Below are 13738 nucleotides of genomic sequence, written 5' to 3' on the forward strand. Positions count from 1 at the left end.
AGCTGAACGTGTGCTAGAACTCGAAGGTGCCGTAGTTTCAGTGCTTGATCGGTCGGGCCGTGAAGACGTACCACTACATCAACCACGTTGTGCTAACGCTTCCGTTGTCAATCTACAAGGGTACGTAGATCACACTCTCCCCTCTCGTTGCTATGCATCACCATAATCTTGCGTGTCCGTAGGAAATTTTTTGAAATTACTACGTTCCCCAACAATACCGTGGGGTATATCCCCGACAATAGGCGTCTTCCTTCCACTGTAGGGATGACATCTATCCCAACGATGAGCTGACACGTGCATTATCCGGCGAATGAGAATTTTACATGTGGAAAATCCCCATTGGTCGGGGCTGTTAACGGGTTATCGGATCCAAACCGGAACCCGATAGCTTAATGGCGACCCGTTACGATGGATGCCACGTGTCGGTCACCCTTGACAAAAGCACTTCTATGACGCGTGATTTATCGTCATGGAAGTGGACACTTCTGTGATGATAATTTTGGTAATGTCATGGAACACTTCTACGACATCACAGGTATGATATCTTGATTCTGTCATAAAATCGTCATGGATGTACATGCATGACAAAAACATGACATAGTGTGACAAATACATATCATCACAGAAGTGTATTTTTTGTAGTTGCTTTTGTGCGTTTTGGTGTCTACTGATGGAAGTACTCTTATGACGATGGACATCCGATTCTGTACGACACTGCCTTTGAATGACAATGATAATATGACAAGAATCTAGCAGTGGTTTGGACTATCGTACATACATATGATGGAGAAGTGTCGTAAGTATAACAATGCTCGTCCGCTAAATTTTCAATTGGGGTGGGGTCGGGGTTGGTGGCGGGGGGGGGGAGGGGGAAAATTATATAAGACCAGGTCTCACGGTTAGCAGGTGAGACCCGTCCTGATGGATGACACGTGGCATTCAAAAATCACAAAGCATCTAATCTCCCCTCCCCCTTGATTTCAAGTGGGGGGTGGGGGATACTTTGTGATTTGTGAATGCCACGTGTCATTAATCAGAATGGGTCTCGCGTGAGACCTGGTCTCATAGAATTCTTTTCGGGGGAGGGGGCATCAAAATATTTCCTTTCATAGTCATCTGCTTCATCGTTTTACCCTAACCCTCCGCCCTTTATTAGTTTTCGATTCCACCCAAGCCCCGCTCCTTGTAGTCTTCTCTCCCATTTTCCATCCAACGAATCCCTTTTCAACTATTCTCCCATCCATTGACACCACAGTTCTCTACTAGTACCTGATCGGGGACATAAGAAGGGGCAAGTAGTAAATTTGATCTCAAGGTTATAAAATTTTTTCTTCTTTTCTCGTAAGTTGTTCTTCAAATTGGAGATTTTACCTTTGGGCTTGGAACTTGATTGGGTTGAAAGTTCAGATCTAGTTAACTGAAAATTTCATGTTCATTTGTTGAAAGTAGATCTGGTGAATCAGAGGTTAGTTTTTTATTTGATCGAGAGTAGTTATGATGAACTGAATGTTTGACCAAAAGTAGATCTGCTGAATTTGAAGTCAGATTTTCATTTGGCCACACATAGATCCGGTGAATTGGAATTTAATTTTCATTTGGCTAACCCATGTAAAATTTTCCCTTTTCTATTCTTTTCAGTTTTCCACCGTTTTGCAGTTGTTTTTGTTCGTCCTTTTCTCTCTCTCTTTATATCCATTCTTTTTCCTTTTCTGGCCTTATAGCAACTTCAACGCGATGACCCATTTCGTCTGCGCGCGTCCGTTTGGGTCGGCGCGGACAAAAATGTCGGCCCAACGCGCCGACCCAAACGGACGCGCGTCCGCTTTTCATCCGCCTGCTGACCCATTTCCGACCCATTTTTGAGCCAGATTTGCATCGGCGCGGACATGAGATGGACGCACGCCCACCTACTCCTCCCTCTGGCCCGCTGGTCGATGACGACCTCCATCATTTCCCTCCATTTCCCCCCAAAACCCTCCCACCCAGGCGCGCTCCCGCCGCTCCCGCCGCTCGCCATGAACGTCGGCCTCGATGCCGCCGCCGGCCTCGCTTCACTCGCCTTGTCCGGCATCACGACCGCCCCCTCCGGCAAAGGCAAGCCTCGCCCCCTGCAAGACCGCCATCGCGCCCAAGCCGAAGAAGAAGCTGACGAGCGATGAGTGGGCAAGAGAGTCAGCGAAGAGAAAGGGCTGGAGGCACGCGACGGACACGAGGGAGGAAGCCATCGCGATGGCCGCCATCGCCGCTGCTGCGCAGTAGGAGACCACCAATGCCCGCGTCACGGCGGCAATGAGGGAGGCGCTGGTGTACCTAGGGTTAAACCTTGGCCAGCACGACCTCGTCAACACCGCCGTGACCGCGGCTAGAACCGGCTCCTCTGGGTTTCCTCGGATGGTGCTGCCTGACTCACCCCACGCGTCGGCGACGCAACCGATGCCCGGCTTCCACGTCTACCCGCAGGCCTCCCGATTCTCCAGGGAGTGCTCGCCCGAGGTGAGCGTGGTGGCGTCTTCCACGCCCGTGCCCGTGTCCCATCGACCTCAACGCCACACCGATGGCCGATGGCTCGTCATCAGGAGGGGTGAGGAAACACGCGCGACACATGCCAGACAACGTGGTGCCGAGCGCATGCAACCTGTTCGACGGAATGCCGGCCTCCGGCAACGACGACTACATGCAAAACATCATCTTCGAGGGTGGTGCAGCGTCCGCTGGCGGTGTCGCCGTGGCCAGCTACGATCCCGAAGAGACACAAAGCCAGGACGACTGAGGGCCATTCACACCGTCCACCTTTGATCAAGATCAGGTCGCCTTCATGCATGATCAGGTCGGCCTGGACTGCTTCCCACTCGACCATGAGTTTTCAGACGACTATGGACAAGAGGAAGAGGATGAGTTGGACATCGAAGGGGAGTCTTTGTTCGAGGACGAGCTCGCCAACCAAGCCGCCTGGGGGAAGCTGAAGTGCAAGAGCAGGCGGACCAATACGTACACGGCGGCCGAGGACAAGCTTCTTTGTTGAGTGTTGGAGGGACATTGGGCAAGACCCCAAGACCGGCGCCGAACAAAAGGCATCAACCTTTTGGACTCGTGTCCATCGTGAGTTCCATGAGTGCAAGAAGTTTCCACTGTACCAAATGCAAAGCATGCGTGGATGGGTGTCCATTTCGAAGCGTTGGAAGGTGATCTAACAAGAGTGCAACAAGTTTTGTGCCACTCTTGAGAGCATCAATGCACACCCCGTGAGCGGCATCGGCATGCAAGACATGGTATGCCAGCAAGCGGCCCTCTTTTGTGTCATTCCGTTTATGCTTGCATGTCCATTTCCATATCCATTTGCCAATATGCTTGCATGCAATTCATTTGTAGGCATTCCAAGCTTTGAACTTTTGAAGGCATTCAAGGTCCAACGTGATGGCAAGTGCTTCAACCTCTCCCATTGTTGGAGGGTTATCAAAGACGAGGAGAAGTTCAAGGCGCAATATGCCGCCCTCAAGTCGCGTGGGGGGAAGAAGGCCGTGGAGGAGGAAGACAGCGAGAAGCCACGACCGCGGGGGAAGACCAACTCCAAGAAGGAGGACAAACGGGATGCGGCATCAAACGCCTTGATCGCAAGCGTGGAGGGCATGATGACCAAGAAGGACTCAAGGAAGGAGAAGCGCCGACGATACAAGGAAGAACAAAATGAACGCCTTCATGGAGATCCAAAGTAGGAGGCTTGACATGGAGGCGGAGAAGCAAGCCAAGATGCTAGAGATGGAGGCGGAGAAACAAGCCAAGATGCTAGAGATCGAGGCCGCCAACGCCAAGACCAAGGCGAAAGAAGTGGCTCTCATGAGCATGATGACGGGGGTGAAGATCATCAAGGTGGATCTCAACACCGTGTCGCCAAGAAAGAGGCCGTGGTTCGAGAAGATGTAGGTCGACATGCTCAAGTTTGACGACTAGTGATCTATGACGGCGAGCGCCATCCTTTTTTGTATTCCGGCAAGTGTGCTGGTATGACCACGGCCACGATGGCATGGTCGAACTCTCCCACCTTTTTTCTGTGTGCTGGCACGTGTGCCGGCCGTTGGCAAGTGTGTCAGCTGAACTGCGTGCTGTTTTTCTGAAGCTGGTATTGTATGCCGGCGCTGGTATGGTGCCGACATGAACTTCAGGCGATGACATGGCCGCCGGCATAATCTATGGCCGCGGGCCTTTTTCAAAATTTACGTGCGGACATGAAATGGGTCATCGCCATTAGACGCATCGCCTACTCAAATCTTAGAAAGGGCAGACGCCAAACGGGCGGCCGATCTAAACGGACAAAAAACGAACAAAGGCGTCGTCCGTTTAGGTCGACGCGTTAGCTGATATGATGATACTGATTTGTTATTTTCTGATGATACTGATTTGTTATTTTCTCTAATAGGAGAAAAATATATTGATTGGTTACTGTGATGAATGTTGATTTGTTATTTGCCTAGAGTATCCGTCGAGCATTAGCTGCCGTTGGATTCAGGTGCAGGTGTGAGCACTTTTTCTCATGAGCGGACAAAGATAACTCCATCCTCATGGTTGTCCACCAAACACGAGCTATTATACTCGCTGGTTCTGAGAAATTTACTCAAATTCTTTTCAGAAGCTCGCAAATTGAATTAGTATCGGGCCTTGATCTGTGAGGATTCAGGTGATGGTGCACCGCTTAGAATTCCGGCATCTCCATGTCGACGGTGTTCATCATCATCTTGTAAAGAAAGTTCCCCTCTCCCTTATTCATCGTCACTGATTTCTCCCCTCGGACGCCCTCTTCCCCACTCCCACTCGTTGTTCTTCTCTTCCCCGCAATTTCCCGGGCCGACGGCGACGGGGCCGGGGGCGGGGCGCATAAAGCAAAGGGCAACTGCCTACTGGCACTGGATTAGCGTCGATTAATTCCTCTTTTGTTCTTGGTAAGGAAACCCTAGCTTGACGGACGAACTGTTCTAGGGTGTTGATTTGTTTTTGGGATTCTTTCCTTGCTGTGGCAGTGAGCAATCAGAATCAAAACCTGAATCTTTCTTTCGTTGCCCGTCCAGCTAATCGCCGATTGATTGCTGCTTTGTGCCATACTAATAATTATTCTGTTCCATGGTCCGATTAGGTTCGTCTACTTCCGCGCGCAAGATCGGTCCGAGGCGCGGCGGCTAATCCCGTCGGAAAATCGAGGGTCCAACTGAAGCCGATATGCCCAACGTCAAGTCCGCCGCTGGTGCCGGTGCCATCCCTGCCGGATCCTCCGTCGGCGACGGCGAGGTGGAGGCAGGGTTCGCCAAGCTGCAGGGTGAGGATTTCGAGTACTACATGCAGACCTACTCCATCATGCTGGGCCGCAACAGCAAGAAATCCACGGTGGATGTGGATCTCTCCAGCCTTGGTGGGGGGATGAACATCTCGCGCCACCACGCGCGGATATTCTACGACTTCCAGCGCCGCCGCTTCGCGCTGGATGTCATCGGCAAGAACGGCTGCCTGGTTGAGGGTGTCCTGCACCTCCCTGGGAACCCTCCTGTTAAGCTTGACTCGCAGGACCTCCTTCAGATTGGAGACAAGAAGTTTTATTTCCTCTTGCCCACGAGGTCTATCTTTGCCTCGTTCGCTGCTCGGCAAGCCCCTGTTATTCCTCCGCAGATCCCGCCGCTAGCTTATGCGCGGCCAGGGCACCCTCGTGTGTCCGATTTCCATGACCGCTTCTCTGAAGGTGATTATGGCCGGGACAGTGATGACATTGGGAATGGTGTTGGGGAAGGTGGAATGAAGGGCAAGCTGAAGAGAACCAAGAAGTCTCCCGGAGATTTGGACATCTATGGTGGGCACAGAATCAATGTTGAAGCAATAGGAACATTGGGTGAAGGTGATACATTATCCTTGCTCATCGTCTTGTTTTTCTTCTAAAAGATATGCAGAGTTGATGATGATTTTGCACTCAAATTTAGCTGTACCTTTTCATGTGGTTATAGTAATATAATGATTAAAGATGATATGCCAACGTTCATATTAGAGACAGATATACACATTATAACGTAAATGTACTGTTACGGGAACTATCTATCTGTATAATTCTCTTATGGAACTCTGATTAGACGTTTACTGTAGGTCAGCATACATTATTAGTTGCTATTGCAAGTTTTATTATGTAAGAGCATTATGCTTTATTTATCATGATGTGTAAACATAACTGCATCTCCTATGTTGTTACCTTTAAGAGAAAAGGTAGCAGAGATGCAGTTATATTTGCACATCAAAAGATACACATCCAGATGCTTCAATCTGAATGTCTTGATGTTTTCCATTCTTAGTGTCTAGAGATAAATTAAAGTACATTATCTAGGCTATTTCTATCACTGTAGCAGCTGACATACTGTCAAGAACTATGAATAAATTGTACTCCCTCCGTTCCATGATATAGGTCTAGAAGCTGTTGGTGAACTTTGTTCCTGTTTGCAGTTCTGGACCTCGATTCCAAAGCTGTTACTGCATTCTGTTCATTTCAGCTTATTCCATTGAAAGACCAAAATCATTACCTTTTAACATGTGAGGAAGTATTTGTTTGATCTGAACTGAACTGACTTCTTTTTTTGCAGACAACAGATCAGAAATAAGATCAAGGGGTGACAAGGATGTGGACAACCAGCACCTTCAAACGGAAGAGAAGGAAGTCGTGTCATCTGTTGCGACTGTGTTATCTGACCTCTGTGGCCCCGGAGAATGGATGCCTATGAAAACACTCCATACAGAGGTTTGTCATGGAAAAACACACATATTTCGTATCTCACTTCTATGTTTAAGCTAAAGTATGCTATATTACCCCAAATTAGTCCAACCCGTCTTGTGTGAAACAACTGGATCTAACTCTGGCTTGGAAATTTTAAATGCACAGAAAGTAGCTTACTCTTTTGATACATTAAAGGGGCAAGGCGGTATCATCTCAGTTTAATTTTTTGAAATAGAATATCATTACAACTGACGACATTAACAAATGACTTATTGATTCAAAAGGATAATAACCTAAACTGCATTCTGAGAATATCATCTAGGGATAGAAGTCAGGTGCTAGCATCCCTGCCTGTCTAATACTCCCTCCATTCACTATTATAAAATGTTCTAACTTTTTTCTGAATTAGATGTATATGGACGCATTTTAGTGTGTTTGTTCACTCATTTCAGTCCGCTGTAGTCCATGTTGAAATATCCAAAACATCTTATAATAGTGAACGAAGGGAGTAGCTTAGTTGTATCCCGTAGGTGTATGTACAATAGCTTATCAAAACAACCATATAAATTCATGAAGGCATCCAGTTGTAGGCGCATGGGCTATAATAGGGCTTTTAGCATGTTAATGCATGACTCTGCCTGGTACCATCCCTCATTTGTCAGTTGTCACTCTGAACATGTTTTGCACTGAATGTTGTCGCTTGGGATTTGTGGAGCTGTGACTCACGGCAGAAGATTTTGTACTGATACTTACATAATCTTGTACAAGTAATGGGAAAGACTTGCAAGTATATCTTGTTATAGCTATCTTAAATTTTTCACTGTTAAATTTATTAATACTAGTGCTACATACTGGGATGTCCTTTCTATTCTGGTTCAGGTCACAACATTATCATGATTACTGATGTTGTTCTGCTTACCACCGGCTGCCAATTCAGAACCCCCTTGTTTTAGTTTCCCTTTTCTGATGATCTCCTTTTTCTTCACTCACCCAGCCATGTAAAAGCTTAGCAAACTGTTACAGTTACAATCAGTGTTTGCAATCTCTTAACCGTTTGTTTGGCTACTTGCAGCTTATGGACCAGTTTGGCAATGTGTGGCACCACAGCAGGGTGCGGAAGTACCTGACGGCGGATGACTGGTCGGTGATAGAAGCCAAGGGGAGGCCATGGTACGGGCTGCTGGGGCTGCTCAGGAAGTACCCGGAGCACTTCGTCATCAACACGAAATCCAAGGGCAGGGCGATCTCGGAGTTCGTCTCGCTGGTTTCCTTGCTCTCCTGACCAGCGAGGTGAGGCTGTCCCCAAAGCTTTGCTTGGGTTTTGTTCTGCATCCTTGCCGTCGCCGTCAGTCGGTCGGTTCGTTCATGTCTGGAAGGTCGAGTGGCGTCCTGATTTGCCTCTGCAGTTTTGCATCAGTTAAATGAACTTTGCTGTAATGTACTGTACACCTGGCTGGTTTCCTCCGTGTTTTTTACCTGTAGCTCTGTAGTGTGGAGAATGTTATGCGGAAACAGGACTTATAAGTAGTTTGCAGTTCGCTCCTCTTCAGGTTTAGTGTTGCCTCTTTGAACTACAGAACTTAGGGCGTCCTGAATCCTGATCGCGTGACATGGCGGCCGGCGGCAGCGACACTGATGCTGGGACCGTGGCGCCATTGTTCCCAGCAGCAGCCGTGTGGCACGCAGCCCTGTTATTTGCCGTGCCTAGCATGCTGGTCCATTGTTGTTGTGTTTTTTTTCCTGAGACAAGTGGTGGTTTTTGGTGGGAGCGAAAGGCAAACTCGTGCTGTCGGGTATGGGCCGTGGGAGTGGAGGCCATCTGGTACACCCCAGGCCCAGGAGACAGCCTCTTGATGCAAAAAACCTATTCTTTCAAGGAAAAGACCTTTATAATTCAGTGTAGTTCTTCACTGACTATTCTAGTGTAGTTTGACTCAAGTATACGTTTTCTGACGTCTCAGATTGCATGCATTTCTTAAATAGTATTGCACACTACTAACTAAAAAACTAGTACTTTACTGACAGGAAGTTAATCTTTACCTACTAATAAAGCGGCTATCGCTTCTGGTCGTCCGTCATTAAAATTACCCTTTAAGTTTGTAAAAATCACCCATCAATACCATCCATAAGTGGGAAAACGATTCAAGTTTTCGGACCAAAAATCACCGCCTCTTTCGTGGTCATATACGGGCGCGACGAGAATAAGTTACAGAATGATAAGCAGCAGAGTGGTTGGTTGATCTCTCCTATAGCAATGGTGCCAGGGTTCAAATCCCATGTGCAGGGCTTTACTCCCCTGTTTTTTTCATTTTACTTTTTTGTCTTTTCTTTTCTCATTTTGTTATAATATTCTAAAAGTTGCGAGTTTTCAAAAAAATGTTTGAGAAATCATAAAAATATATGTGAATTCAAAAATGTTTAGAAAATCATAAAATTCTTGCTGATTCAAATTTTTTTGGTGTTTTTGTAAAACTGTTCACAAAATTATAAAAAATCACAATTTGGAAAAAATGGTCGGGAAATAAAATCATGTTCATGATTTTGAAAAAATGATCGTGTATTCAAAACATATGCAGGGCTTTACTCCCCTGTTTTTTTCATTTTACTTTTTTGTCTTTTCTTTTCTCATTTTGTTATAATATTCTAAAAGTTGCGAGTTTTCAAAAAAATGTTTGAGAAATCATAAAAATATATGTGAATTCAAAAATGTTTAGAAAATCATAAAATTCTTGCTGATTCAATTTTTTTTGGTGTTTTTGTAAAACTGTTCACAAAATTATAAAAAATCACAATTTGGAAAAAATGGTCGGGAAATAAAATCATGTTCATGATTTTGAAAAAATGATCGTGTATTCAAAACATATTTGGGAATCTGAAAAAAATGTCCATTCACAAATAAAAATAAAAATTGTTTTTAAAATTTTGTTCCCCAATTTTTTTAAAAAAGTTCGTCGATTCAAAAAATGTTTGTTGAGTCAAAAAAGTTAATGAATTCGAAACCGATTCATACATTTAAAAAAATTGTAAACAAAACTAATGTTCATGATTTTTTTTTGAGAAAATCAAAAATTTCAAAACAAAATTGTCGATTCAAAAAATTGTTCACTGATTCAAAAGTATTTTATGTCTAGGACGAAAGTCTTTATATATGTTGGCGTTGGGAGTAGTTCGTGGTCAATGAGATTTGTTTTTAAAGTTTTAAACGTTCCCTTGCGCAACATAATGATAAGTGTGGCATGCACCGGCAAATTCATAGCCTTGGGATTTACCGCGGAATGCATTGTGATCATGTGGACATCGCGACTATCATCGTCTAGGGTGAGAAAAATAAATAAATGGCAACATGGTGAGCCACTATGTTAAAATAGAGTATGCTTATATATCAGGATATTGAGTCATACTTATTTGGTGAGCCATAATTTTTTGTCTTCCGTTGCAACGCATGGGTATATTTGGTAGTAAGTATATAATATGCAAAGAATCCCTCGCTTTGTAGTTTCCTTTCTTTCCTACCACGCAATCAATCTCTTGCTTACTTAAAACTAAAAGTAGAGTAAAAATAGGAGAGCCGAAATTTACACTTGCTAAATCCTTCTTCGACTTTGCTAGGCTTACGGAAGGATTCTCACACGATAGCTTTTACGGACTGATGTGTGAACTTATGATTGGAAAAGATTAGGGAGGAGGGAGACCCACCCCTGAAAATCATAGATCGATTGGTGAGAAATGTGTTCTTAAAATCAATCCGTGCGAGTCTTTCCGTAAGTGTAGCATTTTTTATCCTTCTTTGGTCCTAAAGTGCGCAATGCTACATCTACGGAAAGTTCCTTACGGACCACACAGTTGCTAAATCCTTCCTTATTCTTTTTTGTGTGTAATGCTACATCTACAGGGAGTGAGCCTTGGTTGGCACATGGTGCTTAAGGATTTCTCTTCTATTAAAAAATGCCTCGAAGGGCTAACCTTGGAAGGTCTTTTCTTTTTGAAATCAAGGTGAGTTTAACATTTTCGTTCTAAAATTGACTCCTAATACAACATCCTTGTTAAATCACGCTACTTTTGTAATAGCAACCTTTGGATTCATTAGTGTCACATGTTGAAACATTTGATTTACAATGGTGCCAACACAAGATTCATGGGAAGTGTCAATTATGTCCATGAGGGGTTGCAAATTCGTGATGACGGCCATCGGGGAGACAGTTCAAATGACAGGATGTGATGATGAGTGGCAATGCTATAAGCAAATAGTGAATGTGCCTGCAAGTTAGTTGTGGTCCAAATCAACAGTGAATGCGGAAGTTGAAGTATTGTAAGGGGGTTGTGACTGAAAATCAAGTACGCAAGAATAAAGTAAAAGTACAAGAGAATAATGGAAATGATGAAATCTGTAATAGGGCTAACACGTTCTCAGTGGATTCGGATCCACCACTAGTATGTGTGTTACGTGATTGCGCAAATACATAATTTTATGTTTAGAATCCATCTCAAATGTTTTTATTAGTGAATGGAGCCAATATAGATACATGCATACATCCAGTAGCTGTGTGTCACATACGTCACCATCGTTCCTCCCCACATTCAGGTCATGAAAACAAGATTAAGAGTTTCCCCGTGGACGCGAATAAATGTGGTCTCCGTTAATCCCCTATTAGAGATCAAGGAAGGAGGGAAGTAGCTTCTGTCATCGTAGTACCTGCTCAACCCACCATCGCAACAATAGTAATATCCTTCTCGTCCATAAAGGCAAATGTAGTGTGACGGACTTCACATAACATCGGGAAGAATATTAACATAAGCATATAGAAGATAATCGTGTATCTTATCGATGTTCAGCTGATACACACACTACTAGGGTTCCTCCATATCTTAGAAAGCTTTGGGGCTTACTCGGACAAGGAGACAACTAGCATCATCAAAATGGCCAGGACAATAATAGATGAAGGATTAGTGTAACAAACGTATGAATGCACACTAGGCCTTAGTATTACAGAGAAATGAATGGGGTGTTGGTGATGAGGACGTGGATGATAATGATGAAGGTTGATGCCGGAGTATCCTTGATCGGGTGGATGGCGTGATTGTGCCCTTCTTCCCATTCCCTCTCTGGAAGTTGCTTCGTATAGTATCAAAGTTGCTTACAAAAGAAACTCATCAAAACATACTCATATGGGGTCAAATGCAAAGAGCTCGCCGCGAGGGTTTCAACGATGAGGATGGATTGTAAATTTCGTGCCTGGTTGAATAGTCATAGCGTTTTGAATTGTTTCATGAATAAAATAATTGTCAAAACAACAGTGATACAAATGCAATGCATGTTGAGTTTGTGTCGAGTTGGGTTACATTTGGACTTGATATTGTACTAGCATGGGTAGGATACAGTTAATGCCAGTGTTGGACATGTTGTACCCTTGCCCTGGGAAGGGATAGGTAGCACGCAAGGGCGGGGAACGCAACCCCTTTTTTTGGCTTTCGACTTTCAATCTTTCATATCTTTTGAACCATAAGTTCAAATTCAGTTTCGTTTGCATATTTGTGTTTCTGGCGATGAGAGTTTCAAATGAGATCCATTCTAAATATGTTTACGAGTTTTTGAAACTTCATTAAGTTTTAACTTCTGAAACTTGGTATGAGCGGTCGACAAAATCGCAAGGTTCAGAACCTAAGACCGACAAGATTGTAAGTTTCACAAACTAAAACTTAAAATTTGTCGTGCCTCGTGCGGGATCGAATGACTTCATGGATCACGAGGCAATCGGGCGGCCGACACGGTTGGGCAGGTGCGTGCCTCTGCACCTGCGTGCCCTTGCAAGTTTCCACCCCTGGCTTTCTATATAATGATGGGGCACCCCAAGTTATAAATCCATGACAAAAAAGGCTCCACCGAATGCGGATCGCCTCCAGGCGACGGCTGACGCTGGCACCAGGGTGGTCGCCGGCGACGATGCTAGGGATTGAATCTAGGTTCTCATGCCTGGATACGGCTGATGCTGTCGATGCACCACAAGTGGGGGAAGTCTTCGCTATTGATGACTCTTCTGCGCAATCTACTGTGGTACGTCGGAGGAAGACCGATGAAAAGCTGGCCGCCGAGTTTTGGGCGGACATTGGCTACCCGACGCCGGCGTCGAGGGTGTGGGAGAGATCGTCAACTCGATGGAAAGGTGAGGTTTTTCGTGTGTGCAGGTCGGAGGCGCGCGGGGATTCGAACTCCAAGGAGGTTGCGGCGAACTCCGCCTCGACCCGGTCGGAGGTGCACGGGGATTCCTACCCGAAGGCGGATGTGGCAAACTCCAACTCGATTGGGCCGGAGGTTTCACCAAGGATGCCAGCTGCGGATATGCGAGGTGTCGTCGGGGTGCCGGCTTGGTCTAGGGCGCTCGTCAAGCCGTGGGTCGGTCCGATCCCGCCTCCTCGGGTATCACCTCTTCGGACGCTCGGCGACCTGTTACCGCATGCATGTCGCGGCGAGGAGAAAGCTTCGCCACGGACCAGTTCGCCGGCGTTCACTGTTGGACCGCCAGAGCGGGGTGCCTCGTCGAGCGCTACTCCCGATTCGGTGATTGCGGCGGGGCCACATCAGACTCAGGACCGGACAGATCCTAGGCGTTCACTTCGAATGGTTAATCTAAATCGTTTGTTTGGGCACTTGTGGAACCAGACGGAGAAAGTTGTGAACCCTAATTTCATTCACTCCTTCGCGTCCGTCGTCCGCTTTCCTGTTATGACGCGAGGCGATCCGGCAGCACCGCCCGGCCTCAACTCTGGTCACCATGCCCACTCAACTCCTGGCTCCGCCCAGCCGCCCGATCCTAGTCCGCCAGGAGGAGCCCAGGGGCTTTACTCCTGGGGTTTATCAGCTGGTGCAGCCGACGCAGCCACTTGCACTGCCGGGATGCTTGGCACCGGTGCAACAACAATTAGTCTACCAGCCGTCAGTGCAACACCAACAAGTCTACCGGGTGTCACTACAAAAAAAGACACATCCGTGACATTTTGGGCCGA

General features: G+C 46.0%; 1 protein-coding gene across 1 annotated transcript; it reads left to right on the forward strand.

Moving 5' to 3' along the window:
• The first annotated feature begins 4543 nt into the window (after positions 1-4543).
• Positions 4544-8285, forward strand: LOC125520287 (FHA domain-containing protein FHA2-like). The gene is made up of 4 exons (XM_048685169.1): positions 4544-4934; positions 5126-5875; positions 6606-6760; positions 7809-8285. Exons 2-4 carry the CDS (start codon positions 5209-5211, stop codon positions 8016-8018), a joined length of 1032 nt encoding a protein of 343 aa, XP_048541126.1. The 5' UTR covers positions 4544-4934; positions 5126-5208; the 3' UTR covers positions 8019-8285.
• The last annotated feature ends 5453 nt before the right edge of the window (positions 8286-13738 follow it).

This window comes from Triticum urartu, chromosome 7, assembly GCF_003073215.2.
Source record: "Triticum urartu cultivar G1812 chromosome 7, Tu2.1, whole genome shotgun sequence".
NCBI classification, from domain to species: domain Eukaryota; kingdom Viridiplantae; phylum Streptophyta; class Magnoliopsida; order Poales; family Poaceae; genus Triticum; species Triticum urartu.

Excerpts from the sequence above, each read along its gene's own strand:
- LOC125520287 (XM_048685169.1), top strand. The coding sequence starts at position 5,209 with ATGCCCAACGTCAAGTCCGCCGCTGGTGCCGGTGCCATCCCTGCCGGA. Across the intron at positions 5,876-6,605 it reads AATAGGAACATTGGGTGAAG|ACAACAGATCAGAAATAAGA; the intron begins GTGATACATTAT and ends CTTTTTTTGCAG. Across the intron at positions 6,761-7,808 it reads TGAAAACACTCCATACAGAG|CTTATGGACCAGTTTGGCAA; the intron begins GTTTGTCATGGA and ends GGCTACTTGCAG.